Genomic DNA, 21,318 nt, shown 5'->3' with positions numbered 1-21,318 from the left:
TTCATGTAAGTAAGACCCCCAGTTCTTGACTTGGGGCCACTGTTGAGAAAAGTGAAGGGACCTGCCTACTTGGTGTTTCTCCACAAATGCAAATCTGTATTTCTAGGAACTAGAACTGTATGGCCTTTGAATCCAGCTTTCCCAAGGCATCTTGAAGTCCCACGGCTGGCCTGGAGTGATCTGTGTGTCTCAAACTGTGAGCTCTCTTAAACACATCCACCACGCGGCAGATTTAGGAAGTTGCATAAGCCGGTGGTTGGGTGCCTAAAACCACAGTCCCCAAATTAGTCACTGCCAGCACTAAAATATAAGGTCAGTTTTGTATTAGGCTCCATTGCCGCCTCCTCAAATGGGTGGTGAGCAATTGCCTGTAATTTGAAATTACCACCAACACATTCCAGGGCCAGAGTGCCCATGTCCTCCCCCTCTTGTGTTGAAGTTTTTGCTAGTTTTCAGTATTGCAAAAGGGGGTTTCTTTTCTAATTCCTCTCTTGATATTTCTCTACCCAGAGTAGAACATTCATAGAGTTTCCAGTGCCAATGTGTAGACTGGTGACTGTTTCCTTTCCCCCTTTATATGTAGAAGGCAGATTGAAATGGTCCTTTTATAGAATGAGGAAATGGTTAAGGCAGTAGCCTGACTCTCACAGAATGATTGCTAAAAGAGACCTTAGAGATCATTTATTTCAGCCCTCTTGTTTTGCAGATAGAGAAACTGAGCCCCATTGAGGTCAGGTCACTTGTCTGAGGTTATTTTAGTAATAAATAAGTGTCAGTTCAGAACTCAGATAGCCTTTCCATGAAATCTCTACCTCTCAGTCTTTTTTTGGGAGAAGTGAGATGCTTATAAATCTGCTCTTATTTTGGCTTCTGTAATTCGGGCCCCAATGGCCTGTACCAGATTAAAACATATTGGGAAATATTTAACAAAATAAAAACAATTCAGTAGAACACAGATAACGTTCATAGGTGATTTTCTAAATCACTGTGCAGTCCACAGAGAGTCTTATGTATACATTAACCTCCCATTTCTAGTTGACTTTGACACCCCTATTCTAGATCATGGTTGCCTCTTAGAGACACTCCTTGACAAATGGGAAATAAGAAACTAAGTCACTTGAATTTGTGACTGTCAGGATTAGAATTCAAGCCTTCCTGACAGTTCTTGCCTTTTCCCCCTACTTGTTTCCCCCTTGACTTTACCCCCCTTTTTGTGTCATGTGTTAATGCTGCCCAGACCTGTGTAACGTGATGCTGGCCACAGTGTACTGATTGCTGGTTTTGATCCCACATGGCCGCCCTTGATGTATATTTAGAAAGCCTCACCAAACAGCCTGGCAAACCAGGCCTTCTTCCATTAGTCAGCTCATCCCCTTCCTGGGGCTGCCATCTATACTTGGCTCCAGCTGCTCCACCCTTCGGTCTGGCCTCCTTGCACCCCAGACCCCTCCTTGGTGATTGCCACTTGATGGGTCCATTTTCACTGCATTTCCCCATTCAGAGGCTGGCCCTCTGCTGTGTTGGACATTGCATTAGGCAGCCTCTGAGACCCTTTCTGCTGCAGATTCTCCAGTTCTGTGAATCCTTCCCTCCTTGATGCCATGTCAGCCTTTTCCCACCTCTGGTTCTGTCCCCATGTCAGATCAGCTCCAGTCCACCTACAAAACCTCCCTGCCTGGCACTTTGCTGAGGGGAAGAAAGCCACTGGGGGCTGCAGAAAAGGGCCCGTGGGTCTCTTCCCAGTCTGTCCTCTCCTCTGAGAAGACACTTCCCTCTCAGCCCTTTGCACCTTTAAAATGGTTGTTCAGCCATTTTTCAGTTGAGTTAACTCTGTGACCTCAATGGGTTTTTCTTGGCAAAGATACTAAAGAAGCTTTGCTGTTTCTTTCTCCAGCTCATTTTATAGATGAGAAAACTGAGGCAAACAGAGTTAAATGACTTTGTCATAGTAACTCAGCTAGAACTGGATTTAAACTCAGGTCTTCCTGCACCATCTTGCTGCTCTATGTGCAAAGCACAGTGCTATATATTGGGTCTTCCCAAACTTTTGCCATTTGCAACTCTGGCTGAGAAAGTTTTATGTGACCCCAAATATATAAAATAGGTATGCAAACCAAACATTTATGATAATAAAGCATAAAGAAATTTATTTTAAAAACAATTCTTTGGTATACATATATTTTTGCCATTTATTAAAGATCAAAGCAAATTTGCATACTGAGATAGATGTGCTTGTTTATTTTTACATAAAGAATTAAATCTTGATGGAATATTTGATCCCTTTTACTGTTGCCAATTTTTTTTTTTTTGCAATTCCTGCATATGGAGTCGCAACCCACAGTTTTAAGAAGCTTTGTGTATATATATATATATAGGTCCAGTATGAAAAGAATGCACCCCTTGCCTTCAGTGAGCTGATCTTTAGCTGAGCCTCTTTTTACCATTCTCTGCATGTTAATGCAGATTTTTAGCTTGTCCTCTACCACCCTTCCTCTTTAACTCCTTCTCTCAATCTTTAAGCCTCTGTATTATTTTAATTTAGCTTCTGTATAGCCTATCTAACTGTTTAGTAAGTACTATTATTTGAGGAGGGTGATGGGGGAGTAGGTCAGGAAGTTTGACATACTCAGGTAATAATCCATGGTAGTTGAGGGGAGGTTTGCATAGGCAGATCTGTCTAGACATGGCTGGTTTCCAGCACAAAGAAACCCAGAGCCAAGAAATTACATTATTCTCTAAGATTCAGTCCCCTCCCTTTCTCTATTTTTTGTGTCTAAATTGCATATTTGTAAGTGAAAGTCTTACGAGCATATACGTGCTCTAGGGAAGAAGCAAAGGAAAAAGGAATAATTCTCTTACTTGGGATTTGCCCCCCTGCCAGGAGGACAGTTTGTAGGGAATCTAATTTTCTGGGGAATGGTGGACTGGAGGAGTCTTTGGAATCTCCTGTGGAGGGGGGAGGTTCAGGAATTGGAGAGTTTGAAATGACCTTGGCTGATTGTTTTAGGAACTGAGAACAGTCTAACCAAGAAAAGGAGATGAGACAGCTTGGTGCTCAGTGAACTCCAAAAGACTTGGGTTTGAGGAATCGACTCTGGCCTTGGCTGTGTGGTCACAAACAAGCCAACCTTGTGAACCTCATTTTTCTCATCTGCAAAAGGGGGGGGTGATATAATAATAATGAAGAAGCAATAAGATGTAGTAGAAAATGCTAAATTTGCATCTGATTGCAAGTTCAAGGAAGTCATACTAGAATCTCCAATACCTCCTCTGAGCAATAGGAAAAATAATACTCATAATGGAGTGGTATGAGCCCTGGAATCCAAGTTCTGCCATATAACCTTGCATGACAGCTGTGCAAGTTGCTTTTTCTAGGTCTCACTTTCCTCATTGAAAGATTGTTTTTTTCCAGCATGCAATAGATGGCTGACAAATATTCACTGATGTATCTAATGAATTGGACTGTTCTAAAAAACATAACCTTTTAACTTTAACCTTCTAGGTTATGAATTGAAGAGTAACCCTGTTCTAGCATCTTTGATAGGCTGACTCAATGGCCAGATCCATGGCAATTCAGATGATTTTTTTTTTAAACCATTTTGGTTCTCAGAGATCTAACATGTTACTACTTACAGTCTATTTTGTTGTAACTTGAGAAGATTCATCTTCTTGAATTCAAATCTGGCCATAAACACTTCTAAACTATATAATCCTGACCAAGTTATTTAACCCTACTTGCCTCAGTTTCCTCATCTGTAAAATGGCCTAGCGAAAATAATGATAAACTATTCCAGTATCTTTGCCAAGAAAACCCCAAATGACATCACAGTGAAATGACAAAGCATAGATTTTATTGTATTATGGACAGCATGTGATATGTAGATTCCAAGTGAAAAATGAATTGGGTGGATGAAAGATTTCCTTATTAAGAGTACCCACACTGAAGAAATAAGAGATCCAGCTTTTTTTTTTTTAATAGTGCCACACACTGTAAAACTAAAAAGAGATTTTTAGTGGTCCTCTGTTCCAATTTCTTCATTTTGCAGATAAAGGACCCAAAAGGACAAGTGACTTAAGCAGTGTCATATAACTAGCTAACGTTCCTTTGTGTCATGTAAATAATCACCACCACAACCATCCCTGTCCCTATCCTCCTGTAAGTTTACCACCAAAGAATCTACACAGTATACTAGGAGCATCCCTCATTTCCCCTCAGTTGCTGGAGTCCACTGAACAAGCACTCTGGCCATCTCACCCATCATCTCTCCCATCTCCATTAGTGTGATCACTCCATTTTTGTTACCATTGTCCAACTCCTGGGAGACATTTTTTTATTCTTGTTCCTCCAGATTCCTCATTGGCTCTCTGCTGCATCCTGCTCAACCTTTTCCATTGCTCTCTGTGTGACACTATTTTAGAATTCTTTGGGCATCATCATATATACCGTGTTTCCCTCACAAAGGCAACACCCAAGCTACTCTGCACCTCCATAGAATATCTTGTTTCTCTGATCCTGAAATCTTCTCTCTTAAAGCTGCACAGACGGAGCAGGGTGCGGCATTCACCCCAACATGTCCGCTGAGTAGGGGCGTCCCTTAAGGAAGTGCATGTCTTAACCCCCATGTAAATTGATTTCTGTGGGATGAAGAGAGACCACCTGTACTGCACCTTGATCTTATTTTTCAGTGAGTTAATCTTCACTCTCAGAATTTTGTGATAAGTTGAAAATCATAAAAAAGACAGTTTCCTCAGATTGGGGCAACTCATGGGCTGGTTTTTCATTTTGCCTTCTACCCTTGGTATTATCCTTTTATTTGGAGCTGCAGGATGGCCTGTGGGCTATTAACCAGATGGGCCTCCAGCACTGAGTTTCTCTTGCTTTGTTGACTGGATGAGGGCCAAAGCAGGCTTTCCTTTCTCCAAGGGGCTCATTCCCTCCTTGCCTCAAGAAGGAGGAGGTGGCAATTAAATTCCTCTGAGTGTGAGGAGGCCGAGGCAGGACTCAAGCTTGCTGGCCTCCACTTCAGTTTTGTGTTTATAGACACCATCCATTCACTCCTCAATCTAATGGGTTCCAGAGTGTTTTCTTGTAACACAGCCCATTTATAGAGCTGGGGTTTTTTTTTAAACCCCTGGAGTGTATAACATTTTACAGATGATTTCCTTAATCTTTATAACACCCTGGTGAAGTAAATTCAAAGGCCTGAGCTACTCTTGGTTGTAAATTAGATGCTTTTATAAGCTGCAGTCACACTTTGAGGCCACAAGGGTAAAGTTTTAATGCCTTTTATTGTTAAGTGGTACCTTGAAGGAGATTGGGGGGGGAGACCTCTAAAGATTGTTTGGACTTGGAATTTATCCTATTGTCTTGTCCCAAAAGAATGGCTCACGAGCCTCTTATACATGGGAGCCAGAAAGATGCCCCTCACTTACCTCATTGTATAGGTGAAACTGGGGGATGTTACGCAGTAAGGTATACTGGAGAAAGCAATTGGATAGGATTTCAGATAGCTGGGATCAAATGACTTGATCTGTCATGCCTTAGTTTTTTCATCTATAAAGTGGGGATAATAATAGCACCTACCTACCTTATGGTTTGTTGTGAGGATCTAATAAGGTAATAAGTGTAAATAGCTTTATAAACCCATTCCCCTTTAGTTCCTATTTAGGGGTGTGACGATCCCCAAATGGGGGTTTTAAGACCCATGATTCAAGGAATTCATGCTAAAAATTCTTTAATGACATCTTTAGCAATGAATAATTGCCTAATTATGTTGCATACAGTTTATTCTCTTTGACAAGTATGTGTGTGGTTGAAGCCATTTTAGGTTTATAAATTTTAATTTGGAGTTTTTTAGGGAGCAAAAGTTATCAATGTGGTTACTGTAAGCATTTAATGAATAAATCTTAAAATAATATTATGAATAGCATGTTAAATTACCCCAATAGTTCACAACATCTTTTTGTTGTTGTTGAAAGGAGTTTGGGAATAAAAATATTAGGAATCTGCATTAATCTAGCCCAGTTTGTCTCATTTTATAAATGAGAGAACTGAAACTTAGAGAAATGTACTGACTTGCCCTAAGTTCTAAAACATAGGAGGAGCAGAGCCAGGATCTTGTGGCACCTAGTCCAGACAGCCTTGGTCTATGGGGTTAGAAGATGTCAGTCCTACCATTTTGCTAATCTTTCCTATGCTTACTCATGACCTCAGTAGGAGCCCCTGGAAGACACAATACTAATACCAGCACAGTTCCTTCTATTTTGATCGAAAGTTGTACACCTCAGAGTATAATTTCTTTTTAGCCCAGAAAAGTCTGAATGATCAGTCCCATGGAGTGAGATACTTTTGTATTCAGCTAATAGCTTTTTGTAAATTAGGTACTTGAGTGTTCATCAGTTTTGTTTGTTTAATTGTTTCAGTTGTGTACAATTCTTTGTGACCTTATTTGTGGTTTTCTTGGCAAAGGCACTGGAGTGATCTGCCATTTTCTTTTCCAGCTCATTTTACAGATGAGGAAACTGAGGCAAACAGGTTAGATTTGCCCAGGATCACAGATCTTGTTAAGGGTCCGAGTCCATGTTTGAATCCAGGTTTTCCTGACAACAGGCCTGGCACTGTAGCCACTGAGCTGCCCTTGTTCACCCTTTACATACTGGTAACAAACTAGATACACGTGTTGGTTGGACCAGAGCTGTTTTCCGGGGAGTTTTGATTGTCTTGTCTTGGATTCTCATGAACCAGGTAGAACTAAAGATTTAGCCTTTGGAGGTCTGCATGGAAGGGCCGAGGGGCTTGCAAGGGGACAGACTGCTGTTGTTGGGGGCATTGTGGGTCAGAGGGCAAGAAGGGCATCCGGAGAGGAACCTGAAAGACCTCTGTTTTGACCCCAGCTCTGCCGCCTTGCAGGCTGAAACTTGGAGCAAAGTCACTTTACACAGATTTCAGAGGTCAAAGCCCTCTTTTACATCTCAGTCCTTCAGGTTACTTGAAGACGGCTAATCCTATTCCTCTTTAACTGACCCTCTGTGTGGGTGGACGTCACCCTGTTACTAGCCTTGCGCAGTTTCCTTATTAAAGGATGAGTTGGGAGTTGGGGACCTTGTAGATTTCTGCCAGTCCAACCCAGGACACTAGTTTGACTTTTCCTTATGTTGTTCAATTGGATTCCCCTTCTTCCCTGCATTTCTTCTTTTGTCTTTTGCAAACTGAAATTGCTTGAATTTGTTTTCCTTTCCCTTGTGTCTCTACTCTGTTTTATCTAAGGTCCATCCTGGGCTAATAAATTCATCTCAGCCCTTTCACTGACTTGTTAAACTTGGCTAGAGTAGAGGTACCAGGAGAGTTACTCACTTAGCATTTGAAGGGGTTTCAGATATCTTTAGGAATGGTGCTAATTCTGCTAGTATTAACACTTGCACTCATTCTCTTGGGTGGGATGGGCTCAAGGCAGCTTTTGTTTCCTAGCTGTCATTCACTGAAATAGCTTGGGCTCAGTTATGGGCATCTCCCAGACTTGAGGCTGGAAGGATGATGATGATGATGATGGTGAATCTATGGAACCACATATAAACTTCATATAATCCCACTGAGTTAAGGGACTTGTCCAATATTATACAGTAAGTGATGGAGTCAGAATTTGAATCCAGGTCATCTGACTCCAAATCTGGCAGTTTTCCACTGTGTTATATGGATACAAGTATAGAAAAGCAGTCAGTAAGCATTTATTAAGCACCTGCTGTGCTCAGACACTGCTAAGTAATAAGGATAAAAAGAAGTTTAAAAAAGGGCTCATTTTCCCCTCCATAAACCAGTTGAGTTCAGTCTTCTAATAGAAAAATAATATTAAATTATTTTGACTGTTATAAATACTTAAATTAACTACAAAGAAGAAAGATGATATATATATATGTACAGAATGATTTTACTTATATTTTGCATTTAATGGTAGCTATCTGTAGGATGGGGAGGGTAGAAAAAATTTACATGATAATTTTTATATATTTAAAAGAAATAGGAAGTTGTATATAAAAACCTTGAAGTTTCATGTGCAATCATCTTTTTATGTCACGGAAATGCTTGTTTAATTTCATACATTAAAATAAAATTTTTAAAAGGAGAAAAATAATACTTTGGATTGTAGAAGGAATTTAAAAGGGATAAAGAAAATGAAATGAAATAACGCCTACTTTTAAAGAAAGAATTGCTCAGTCCTTTTGTGTTAGCCACATCATTACAGTAACAATAGCTAGCATTTATATAGCATTTTAAAGTTTGCAAAACACCTTACAAACATTAATTAGTTTATCCTTACAACAATTTCTGGATGTAGATGCTATTATGTTGTTCTCATTTTACAGATGAGGAAAACTATTAAGTGACTTGCCCAGGATCTTACAGTGTTGAGGACAAATTTGTACTCAGATCTGTCTAATTCCAGGTTTACAAGTTAGCTTTCAGAAGATCCCAGGTCTTTTTTTTTTTTTTTTCATTTCTAACATTGACCTAATAAGCCTAGGCAGTAGATGCAGAATTAGGATTTTGCCATTTACAATTTGGTTTTCAATTTCTCCACCTGTAGAATGATGGAGTTAATACTAGATAATCTTTACAACTCAGAATCTCTGGCCCTATGATTTCTTTGCTGTAAAATCAAAATTTTAGTTTCTTGTTAAGAATAGTAGTTAAATTGAGTATGCATCCCAAAAACAGAAAAAAGATTGTATGAAATGTCTTGGTGGTGGGACAGGAAAGTTCCTGTGCTTTGTCCATTAGTCTTATTAGAGTGTTAAAATTCCCTTTAAAATTCTCTTTCAGAGAATTCTCTGATTTAGATCCTCTGTTTTCTCAAGCCTGATCCAGTTAGAACCTCCTTTGTAAGCCTCTCTCAGAAACATATTTTTCCTCATTTGACTCTGATGTAACTTTTGGCTGCAATCATGAAAACAAGGGTGGGTCCCGGGGTGGGGCCTTACTCCCCTTCCCTGTTGGGCAGCCTTATTTTATCCATCTTTCCTTACACACTTAATCCTGCCTTTAAAAACCAAAGGCAGATATAGGCAATGTCCTTATGACACAAGGAGGTCAAAGATTAGAAGGAAAAACAGTCCTACATTTAACTAAAAATTTGGAACAGTACCCTTAAGTAGAGCCTAGCTACAGAGTGAGTATTTGTGGATTGGTATAGAGCAATTCACACATCCATGTCCTGCTCAGGACTGGGAGAACATCATACTCTATAACAGGAGTACTGTTATGTTGATCAACTGTGAAAAACTTGGCTGCTCTGATCAATACAGTGATCTAAGACAATTCCAAAGGACTTATGATGAAAAATGCTGCTTACCTCCAGAAAAAGAACTAATAAACTCTATTACTGCCAGGAAAAGAACTAATAAATTCCCACTAATAAAAAAAACTGGGAGTACAAATTGAAGCATACTTTTTTAAACTTAATTTTTCTGACTTTTGCAACATGGCTAATAAGGAAATATGTTTTGCATGACAGATATGTATAATCAATTTCAAATTGCTTGCTTTAGAGAGTTCTGGAGGAGGGCAGAAGGGAGGGTGAAAATTTAGAACTCAATTTTCAAAAATGAATATTAAAATTTTTTTTACCTATAATTGGAAAATTGTTAATAAATTAAAATTGTATTTTAAAAAAGAATGACAGCACAAATTGTGGCATGTGAATATAGTGGAATGTTACTGTCCTAAAAAAAATGATATATGAGAAATTTAGAGATACATGGGAAAACTTGTCTTAATGGATGCACTGATATAAGCAGGACTAGGAAAAGCCACAAGCCCATGAAAGTATTGTGTCAGATGTGGTGTAATTTTAATAACCAATTTTGACCCACAAAAATAAGAGAATGAGAAAGGTGGCTAGATTTGGAATAAGAGGAACTGGGTTTGAATTCTGTTACTTATTAGTGTATGATCTTGAACAAGATATTTAGCTTCTCCAAACCCCTAGTTCCTCATTTGTAAAAATAGGGGATTGAATAAATGATCTCTATGTTTTCTCCCATCTCTGATTTTAGGATTCTTTCCTTGGAGAGGAAATGTGCTGTCAGACATGGTTGATATGATCCTTGATTTTTACTTACCTGTTTTTCTTGGTTAACTGAAAAAGGCCTACCAAACAGATTGGGAAGGGGGGCATATTCAGAAAGTACAGTGGTATCTGAATAAAAGCCTTTGATACAACTTTTATTTTTAAAAAAAGTCAACACCCTTTTCAAGTGGAAAGGGAACTGATATCACAGAAATTATTGTTATGTTTGGCCCAGGGCCCAGGGCCATTAATTTTTGTTACCAGGATTTTGTGGGGGGGGGATAGAAGAGGGGAAGCTGTGCATTTTTTCATTCCTTGCTTTCTCAAGTAGTTTGCTATCAGTCTGTCAAGCCAATAATTGAAAACATTTACATACAACATACAAAATTCCTCAAAGGACAGGGGAATTTAGGGAGTCAGGAATAATAAGCATAGGGAATTATTTCTAACTCCACACAATCAAGAAATCATTTTTATAAGTTGAGAATATGATTTTTTTAAGACTGACCTTCAAAAAACTATATAGACATTCAGATACTTATCCATTTTTATGCCAGATACCAAGTGTAGAAATTCTGAGACTGGGAGGTAGGGATGGGGAAGGGAAGGGGGAAGAGGCAAAGCTGTTCCAAAAATTTTTATTGTGCATTTACTATGTGTGCTCGGTGCTGGGGAATACAAGAATGAAAATTACAGTCACTGTCTGGAATTTAAAGACTATCGAAGGAGGTATAGTGTGTACACAAATGCAGTGGGATAATGGAAAAGGGAGGAGGCTTTGGTCCTCTGAGAAATTTGAGAGAAGTCCTCTTTGGGGTAGATGTTCAAGAAGAAGGATGATAAAAGGAATGGGGGGTGGTGAAAGAACACTAAGTGCTATTTGATTATTTAAAAGATAATGGGAGGGAATTGCAGTGGGATGCATTTGATTGAAGATTTTATAGTTATGGAAGTGACATAACTGTAGACCACTTGGACAGAGAGAGGAAATAGATGAGGTAGTTAAAAGCAAGGTAGTTAGGTATGGGGAAAGCTTCATCAGTTTGGGAGATCAGAAAGGGCATTGTGGAGAAAATCCCTGAGTTATGTCTTGAAAGTTGTGGGTGGATTCCATGAGATAGAGCTAAGGAGGATGTGCATTTCTCTTCTGGGGAATGGCCAAGTGTGCAGACATGGAGGTGGTAGGTGAAGTGTGATGGGAAGAACAGCAAGAAAACCAGTTGTGGTGTGTGGAACAATGCATGATGAGGCTGGATGAGACATTTGGGAAACAGATTAAATGCCCTTCATGGGAGCGTTACATCGTAATCAAGACATCTACCAGAGCCTTTCACTACCAGAAATCAAGTCATCTAATTTCTTGAGTTTCCCCATGATTCCGTCCTGTGAAAGCTGGGGGAATCAGTGAAGACTAGGCCCATTTTAGATCTGATTCTCATCAATGAGGAGGAACTGGCTACTGGGGTGTGCACATGATGGGAATTTTGTAGGGAAGGAGAGAAGAAGTCACGGTAGAAATTTGGCATGCACTGCAGATTCTGAGAAAGAGATTTCAAAGAGTCCAATGACAGGAGTCCGTGGCCTGCCATTCATTGATTTTAGAGAGGCCAAATGAGCAAACTGAGACTCAGGGAGCCTGAGGCCTACCTGTGATCCAGTAGCTAGACAATAGCAGAGCAGTTGTTCAGCCTAGGTCCTTTGCTTCCAAATCCATGGCCCTTTTCTCTGGACCATCTTGTTTCTCCATTAGAGGTGATCTTGTGCTTGTGTTTTACAATTATTATCCCATTTGATCCTCATGAAAACCCTGCAAGGCAGGCCCTATCATGATCCCCATTTTAGAGATGAGGAAACTGAGGCAGAAAAATTAAATGACTTGCCCAAGGATCAGACAGCTATTCAGTATTTAAAGCTGGATTTGAGTTCAGGTCTATCCAACTCCGGGCCCAGAGCTCTCTCCACTGAGCCACCTACCTACCTCTCCCAAATGAGGTGACATGCCATTTCCTTTAGAGATTTTTTTTCTTACTTTTGATTTTTGGGCAAAGGCTAAATGGCCACTCATTGGGTAAGTTGTATAGGGGATTCTTGAGATGGCTGAGGTCCATCCCTTCCAGTTGCCAACTCTGAGGTTCTCTGGTTGTTTCAACTCCTGGCTTGGTGGAATGCAAGAATTTTTTTGCCTGAAGTTTATATTATGATCGTCAGATTCAGTCTATTCAGGTTGTATGTCAAGAGTCCAGCAAAATGGCTTTCTCTCCTTCCTAGTTTCTCAATTTTCTTGCTGTGGTTGGGAATGAAAAATCATTTAACTTTCAAGCCAGATGTGATGGTCACCATTTTGTTTCTGGATGCTTTCTTCTTTTAAGGAACAGCCCAGTTTGGAAAAGGGGGCTCTACTGGTTTTTCAGCCCAATATGTGCTCTCCCCCTTCCAAGATAAGACTGTTTTTACTGTTTCTACCACCTAATCCCAGATATCAATGGACAATGAAGGGGAGAAATGCTTTTCTAGTATTTTAAAAACTAGTTTTTGCTCTTCAGATAGATGAAACTTGGTCTCATTGGAAAGCAAGAAACAGAACATGTTGTTAAGTCTTACCTGCTAATAGACTAGAAAATCTGTGAGGGTCAGACTGCCTTATCTGACCTTTTAATTATTATTGTTGATAATAATTATTATATTTTATATTATAGGTATATAATATATATTATATTATAATTTCCTCCAGCGCCAGGGACAAGCTTTGCACAGAGTAGATGTGCAAACAAACAAATAAATGTTTGTTAAACTGAATTTAGCTGGTTATGCCACACCCTTACTGGATTTCAGAGGACATTATCTATTCAACAAACCCCATTTCCCTTTTCAGAATATGATGCTGGGTCCTACTATAGTAGAGTAATGAGTGACACCTTTTCAACCTCTGAGGCTACAATAACTCTTCTTTTCCTTCCTTTTTAGAGTGACCGTCTTCTTATTAAAGGGGGCAGGATAGTCAACGATGACCAGTCCTTTTATGCAGACATCTACATGGAAGATGGCTTAATAAAGTATGTATGCTATTCTTTCTCTTCCTGATTAAATGTTCGCCTTACTTACTCTCAGCGTATATATTGTTGTGGATATATGGGTGTCTCCCCCCGACCCTCAGCTCTCTGTTTGTCTCTCTTTTTTTCTCCCTCCCCCCGTCTATCTTTGATTCTAAATCCTGAAATTTTAATTTGAATTCCAGTCTCACATTTCCATCAGCCTTGTAGATATTAAAACAACAATCATTTTAATCTCAGCAGATCCAAAACTGAACTTATCTCTTTCAATCTTTCTATGTAATTTAACTTTCCCTTCCAGTTTCACTGTTCCCATGGATATTAACCCCAAATTTCTGTGAACCCAAATTTATAACTTTGGGTTTATTCTCTCTCTCTCTTTCTCTGTTTCTCTCTCTCTCTTTCTCTCTCTCTCTCTCTCTTTTGCTGAGGCAGTCAGCGTGTGACTTATCCAGGATCACATGGCTATGGAGTGTTAAATGTCTGAGGCCACATTTGAACTCAGGTAATCCTGACTTCAGGGCTGTTGTTCTATCCATTGCACTATCTAGCTGCCCCTACTTTGGGGTTATTCTCAACTCTTCCTTCTCATTTATCCTCTAAATCCAATCACTTGCCACACTATTTTCCTAAAATTATTTAATATCAATGATTTATTTTTGAAAAATTTAAATTTAATTATTTAATATTATAACTATAATTATTTATGGATTTGAAATTCCTGCTGGATTATAAATGCCACAGGGATGTGAATATCTTTCTCATTTCATATTTTCTCCAGTTTTTATCATGGACTTTATACAGTGGTTACTTAATAAATGTATATTGAATGGAATTAATACTGTATTTAGGTTTCCTTGCCATGTCATACCTCAGCACTGAATCTTAGAGCATATAAGGTAATTTTTTCCATACAAGATAAGGTATTGTGGGTTATCTTTCTTCTTGACCTCTTTTTAAAATTTGACATTGTTGCCTATTCTCTCCTCTGTGAATTTTTGTAAACTTGTTTTTTTTCTGGTTTTCTTCTTTCCTGTTTGAACACTTTTTTTCTCGATTTCTTTTGTCCATCCCTTTCTCATCTTGTCTTAGATATATGCCAAAAGTCTGGCCTGAACACTCTTTAAAAACTGATTTAATCAGTTCCCATGGATGTAATTATTTCTACACAAATCCCTCAGGTTTCTATATCTAGACCTAGTCTCTCTCCTGAGCACCTAGCCCACATTCCCTATTGGACATTTTAAACTAGATATTCCCAAGTACTTCCAATTCAGTTCTCCCCTTGACTTAATTTTCCTGTTTCTTCAAGGGTACCAACCCTGTTCGAGTTTCCCACCTTCATAACCTCAGCATTATTTTTGATTTCTTACTCTTCCTTCAGTACCTTTCTCCTGGTATAGCAGCCTTCTCACTGGCTCCCTGTTAACATTCTCTCTTCTCTAAACCATCCTTCTTCATCTAAGGTACATCTTTTAACTTATTGTTCCCTCGCTTGGAAAGCTTCATTCATTCACTAGACATAGAGAACTGGGCTTAAAGTCAGGAAGGCCTGAGTTCAAATTTTACTTCAGATACTCACCTACTTTGAACTGGCTAGTCACCTAACCTCTGTTTGCCTCAGTGTTCTCAGCTGTAAAATGGGATAATAATACTATCCGTCTGTTGAATAATATTTATAAAGTGCCTAACAGAATCTGGCATATAGTAGATAACTGTTTCCTTCTTCTCTCCTTCCATAGGAAACAGATTCCTTAGTTTGGCATTCAAGGTCCTTCATATTTTTGTCTTTTCCCAGCCAACTAAGCAAAGTGATATTGAGGATATTTAAGAATATAAATGGAAAGATAACATCAGACAGAAGAAAAATGGCAAAAATCTGCAAAGATTTTTATGACAAATATATAAAACTTAATAGTTGACATAAATTATGTATATGTGCATATATTATATATATGTACAATATGGAATATATGTATTATACCATACTACCATAGCTGAAATCTAACATCACAGTCTCACATGTGTTTATAGAGAAGGCAGAAATAGTGCTAACAGAATAAAAAGGGGAAAGTGGCTGGAGGATATATGTCTATTTAATATATGTATTATATATTATGTACACAAACTATTATATATTACATATATGATATAATATATACATTAACTATTAAGGGTAATAGAACTACTATACCTGAATTCTAACATCACAGTCTCACATGTGTTTATAGAGAATAAAGAATTAGTGCTAACAGAATAAAAAGGGGGAAAGTGGCTGGATTAGATACAATGTGAATATACTAAGGCTTTGATTTATAAGATATCTGAAGGGGAGAAGAATATATTAATTAAATAGAAAAGATCCTGATCCTTATTAATTATTCCCCCAAAGATAACCAAGAGAACATTAATGATTATCCACCTTTATATATATATATCAAAGGTATCTTTGATAAGACTTTAGTAGGGAATGGACAGTTTTTATAAGCAATGCTTTTTACTGAATCACATCTTTACCGTCACATAATTGATTGAAAGCTGTAGAGAATATGAGATTTAATTATTGATTATAAATGATTATATTTGTAGAATAAAATTCTACCTTAATGAATTCTCTTCCAACAAAATGTCTCCCCTTCATATATAATAATCTCAGGTTTTTTTTAAAGAACTAACAACAAAGCTAACCTTGTTCCACATTTGATTATAATAATAATAATAATAATAATAATAATAATAAAAACTGGGAGCTATAAGCTCATCAGATATGTTTGCCACCATGTACAGCCCTCAAGCTAAGAATGCTTTTTAGAAACAACAAAACTATTTAAAAATACAAAAACCGTTCTTAGCATTTGGGCCTTACAAAAACAAGATGGGTGGATTTGGCCTGCAGGCTGTTATTTAGTAAATCCTGTGATACTCCTGTTTTTGACTGACAATATTCTAGTTGAATCAAGCCCCAGAACATTGCAGAACTTCCTAGATGCATTTCATAACCATTCAAAAAAGTTTGGTCTAACCATTCAAATAGGAAAAATCAAGTGGATGAAGAAGCCCATTTTCTTTCTTTCTTTTTTTAAAAATTTATTTATTTTTATTTAATTTTTTCAGTTACATTTAAAACTTTTGTCATAAAAAAAACCAAACTTTTGAGTTCCAAATTTTCTCATATTCCTATCCCCAAACCCTAATAAGAAACCACATGTGAAGTTATAAAAAACATTTCCATAAAAGTTGTGTTGTGAAAGAAAACATAAATCTCCCACCCTCATTTAAACAAAAAAACCTTCAAGAAAAATAAAGTTTTAAAAAAAAGAATATGCTTCAATCTGTGTTCAGACAAGATCAATTTATTCTGGGTATGGATAGGATTTTCATCATAAATCCTTCAAAATAGTCATGGATTATTGTACTGCTATATCTAGTCATCCCAGAACATTGCTGTTACTTTGTATACAGTACATTTCACTGTGCTTGAGTTCATGGAAGACTTTCCAGGTCTGTTTTTTTTTTTTTCTTTTTTTTCTTTTCTGAGCGCATCCTGCTCATTATTTCCCATGGAGCAATAATACTCCATGGCAATCATATACCACGATTTATTCAACCATTCCCCAATTGATGGCCAACCCCTTAATTTCCATTTTTTTATTGTTCTGAGAAGAGAGCTGCTACAAATACTTTTGTACATTGGTCCTTTTTAAAAAATATTTCTTTTGATATTCATGCCCAGTAGTGGTAGTGTTAGGTAAAAGGACATGCATGAATTTTTACCCCTTTGGGTATAGATCATAGCTTTTAATCATTTATCAATAGGGTGCATGGCTCTTCTTTTTTATAAATTTGATTCAGTTCCCTCTATGTTTGAGAAGTAAGGCCTTATCAGAAAAACTTGCTCCAAAATTCTTTTTTTTCCAATTACTATTGCTGATAATATTTTCCCCCATTTATTCCACTCTCTCCTTTCACCCCATCCGTTCTCAAAAGTGTTTTGCTTCTCATCGCTCCCTCCCCCAATATGCCCTGTCTTTATCCCATTCTTCCCCTGTTACTTCAGAGTAAGATAGATTTCTATACCTATCGTGAGTGAGTATGTTATTTCCTCTTGGAACCAATTCTGATAAGAGTAAGGTTCATGAAGAAGCCCTTGTCCAGATTGTGGGATGGGGTTGGATGACTTCTGGTATGTACATCTGGGACTTTGCACTAATAGGTCCTGAGCTGGGCTCATAATTAAACAGGAGGGAGAATATAGACTTGCCCTCATGGAGTTTAATCTAGCAGGGAGAAACAGACACACACACAATATAAGTCAATCACTAAATGAATGGCAGACAGTAAGAGCTATTAGATATCATGGAATCATAACATTTATAGTTCAAAAGAGACCTGAGATGTAATCAAGGCCAGCTTCCTCATTTTTCAGATGGGGAAACTGAGGCTCAGAGAAGTTTGAGTTAAGTGTTGGAGACAAGGTTTGAATATAGGACTTCCTGATTCCAAATCCTTTGTTGTGTCTACTGCACTATTGGTTTTTCCAGAGGAAGGAGAGGATTTTTGGGTAGAGGGCCCACTCTCCAAATACAACCCAGCTATATTATTTGAGGTCTGAAGTGAAGGAATAAAATGAGGTTTGCCTATTGTTGGTGGAAAGAAGTATGCTTATCACATCATCTGTGCAGCCAGACATCTGCTACATCAGCATCCTGTGTCCCAGGTGCCCCCACCTGTTCTGACTGCTGTTCCTCCAGCCTTCCTGGTTTTAGCTTTCTGAGCTTTCCCCTGGATCGAGTGTCAGGGGGAGTCTACTTACTGTGAGCTGAGGTAAAAGGAAAGTCACATTTGTGAGAAATATGCAGGATGGTCCACAGGACCACAGTTTTAGATTGTAGAAGCCATATCATTTTACAGATAAGGAAACTGAGGTCCAGAGAGATCACACAAGTATCCTCCAACTCCAGACCCAGTACATTTTCTACCATACCACACTAGTTTAAAAAAACAGAAAGGCTACCTTGTAACTATTTTGAGATGATTTTTTAAAAATATAGGGCCTAACCCTTTAATATGGGCAAGAGGATGCTGTGGTTATGAACCAGGCCAGTAAATTCCCATCATACTAGCTAGAGAAAAATCCCAAGCTGATCTCAGACAAAGTTTAAGTTAAAATAGATGTAATCAAAAGAAAAAACATAGGAAAATTACACTGTGTCAGTCATATTAATTAGTATTGTTTTAGACTATTTAAAATAACCAGACAGTATAAGTTGCAGTATTACTGTAGTGTATTGATAAGTTGGTGGAAAATATGAGAAGACTTGGGTTTATGAAGGATGATCTCTACTTTCATAGAAACCTAAGACAAGCAAGCATAGCACAAAGGGTACATGAATGTATAAATGTATATATGTGTATGCTTACAGATCTCTCTCTCTCTCTCTCTCTCTCTCTCTCTCTATATATATATATATATATATGTCTCCATATGTATATGTATATATATCTATATCTATATCTGTTTCCATTCTTAATTGTAGCCTTCTTGGAGGAGGTGGGTGGGAGGAAAGGGGGGAAAGAATAAAGTTAAAAAGACCACAGTAGGGAACAGAAGAAAACCTAGTAGGAAACAAAAAAAAAAAAGATGAACAACTCTGAACAGAATGTATAGTAGTCATTATATAGATTTTCTTGAAATGGAAATTTATTTTTTTATATTTTGAATCCTCTCTTATGTTCTGATATACACAGAAATACTTTTTTCTTTTTTATTTTGTATTCAAGTTTTAAACAAATACATTTTAGAAAAAGAAATATCCCAAGCCTCTTCTGAAAATATCCTTAGAATGCTGCAGAATATTTATGGCAGAGGATGGGAACTGATGCCTTCTAAGTTTGGCATTTGTGAAGGAACTTTGCATATGTCTGTGAACTTAAGTCAATTTGTTTGGACCTTCCCACAGAGCAGTCAGGCTTTGTGACTTGCCCTTAGAACACAATGTGTTCCCATTTTATCAGAGAAGAAGGAGAGCATGTTTAGGGGCCTTATATCTCTTAGACAGCCAAGGACAGACTGTTTTTCTTCTCCATCAAGGCCAGAGTTAGATGTGATGGGTTCAGGTTGCTATGTGAGGGAGTTTATGTTAGCTGTAGAGAAGACTTACTAACGAGAGACAATTTCGATTACTGAAATAGATTACAAAGGGAAATTGTAGAATGTTTTTTATGACCTGGATTCTCATTGGTCCAGGATGAACCTGATGCTATTGAAAGGCAGAAGACAAAGAAGAGCTAAATTACTTTCAAGGCTTCTTTTGGACTTAGATGCTTTTGCAGAAGAGTCACATCAGCCTAATGATGCTAAAAGTGAGATGTTTTTATTATGAGAATACCATTCCCCACCAAGATCATTTCTTTTGGAACAAGTTGGAAATAGTTGAATCCTTTTATCATTAAAAAAAAAATCATTCCTGAACTCTAAGAGCAGTACAGAATAGTTTTTCATATCAATGGAATGATGATCATTTGTTGGCCAATGAATATTTATATGGCATCTGTGTATAAGGTTCTGTACCAGGGCCTGATATCAATCCCACTGAGAAGATCATATAGTTGGAGAGAAAAAGTGTTACAAAGAAGACAAGATTATTACTAGGGATGAAAAGTTGGAGAAGTCCAAAGAATTCAGATTCTTTAGCCAAGAGGTTGATTCCTAGTGAACCTGAATAAAATGGCAGATTGTGAAAGGGGAAAAAGCCATCGGAACCCTTTGGGTGTTTGAGTTAAGAGAAGGAATTATTTTTATAGCATACACATATAGGCAAACATATACATAGATACATATTTATATGTTTAAATTTTAGAACTTGAAGTTTGGTAGACTTTATAGTAAACATTTCACTGCCCCCAGATAGAACGTTTCCTGGCCATGTGGCTGTTCTGACCCTGACTGTGAACAAAAACTAGCATTGAGCAGCCTTTTTCCAGGGCTGAATCTTTTTTTGTGACATGGAACTTTGGCATTCTGGTGAATGAAACCTTCGAATACCCTTCTACTTTACATAAAGTAAAATACATGGGATTATAAACAGAACAAATTGTATTGAAATAAGTTTTCAAAATACATATATTATATTGCAATGTTATTATTGGATTATGAATTACTAAGAAGTATACTGAAATATAATTGATTCTCATTATAATAATATAGGTTAAAACTGAGTTCAGTATCACACATAAATGCATTTTGAAATATACATATAAATATATTTTGCTAGCTATTTTTATATAAGGCAATTTAAGTTGTACAGTGGTTAGAGTAGGAGTCCTGAATCAGAAAGATCTGTAAATCATTAACACAGTTTGCCTCATCTGTAAAATGAGCTGAAGAAGGAAATGGCAAAGTATTCAAGTATCTATGCTAAGAAAACCCCATACAGGGTCATATACGGTTGCACAGAATTGAACAACTGAACAACATATCTATAATTAGTTCCCTTTATTGTAATAGAAAATTTATAATTTATGATACACATTACACATGTTAAAACACATTATATGTATATTACATATATATGATAAGATGATTTGTTAAAAACTAGATTCATGGATTCTGAATTTTATGTTTTAAATATCTATTGATATTTACTATATTGGAAATTAAAATGTCTAAGTATTATTATGAAAATAGTTTTGTTCTCATAGACCTCCTGAAAGAGTTTTGGGGACTTCCAGGGACTTTTGAGAGACACTTCCTTAAGGATAGAGGGTTTTCCAAACTATGATTTAAAGGTTAATATGCCTGCTGATTTTAGGACTTGAAACATTACCTGGGAGTAAAATTAATGTTAACAGGTTTATATGTGCATAAAAGGTGAATAATATGTATAAATTATATGCATTGTGAATTCAATTCACCAGGTATTTTCTAAAACTAAATTTTATTTTTTCAATTAAAGAAAATCTGATTTCTCACCCTTTTGTCTCTGCCCCCTTCCTACCTATTGGAAAAAGAAAGAAAAACAAAACTCTTATAACAAATATGTATAGTCAAGCAAAGCAAATCCCCCAAATTTCCAATTTGGTTGCATGCGGAAATAGATTCAGCACTTTGAGTCCATCACTTCTGCCAGAACTTAGGCAGCAAGTTTCATCACCTTTGGAATCATGGTGGGTCATAGGTGGGTAACCTAGGATTAGGGTTAGGG

The 21,318-nt window shown here is 37.4% G+C and overlaps 1 protein-coding gene across 3 annotated transcripts in view; it reads left to right on the top strand.

Moving 5' to 3' along the window:
- DPYSL3 (dihydropyrimidinase like 3) overlaps nt 1-21,318 on the top strand; it is a 127,880-nt gene that overhangs the window by 69,495 nt on the left and 37,067 nt on the right. For all 3 annotated transcript variants that reach the window (XM_051978665.1, XM_051978668.1, XM_051978667.1), the window contains exon 2: nt 13,029-13,117. In XM_051978665.1, coding sequence (XP_051834625.1) covers nt 13,029-13,117 — 89 coding nt within the window. The remainder of the gene's footprint in view (nt 1-13,028; nt 13,118-21,318) is intronic.

The sequence above is a fragment of the Antechinus flavipes genome, chromosome 2 (genome assembly GCF_016432865.1).
Source record: "Antechinus flavipes isolate AdamAnt ecotype Samford, QLD, Australia chromosome 2, AdamAnt_v2, whole genome shotgun sequence".
NCBI lineage: Eukaryota > Metazoa > Chordata > Mammalia > Dasyuromorphia > Dasyuridae > Antechinus > Antechinus flavipes.
Note: the sequence above shows the minus strand (reverse complement) of the source record. Positions and strands in the feature narration are given on the sequence as shown.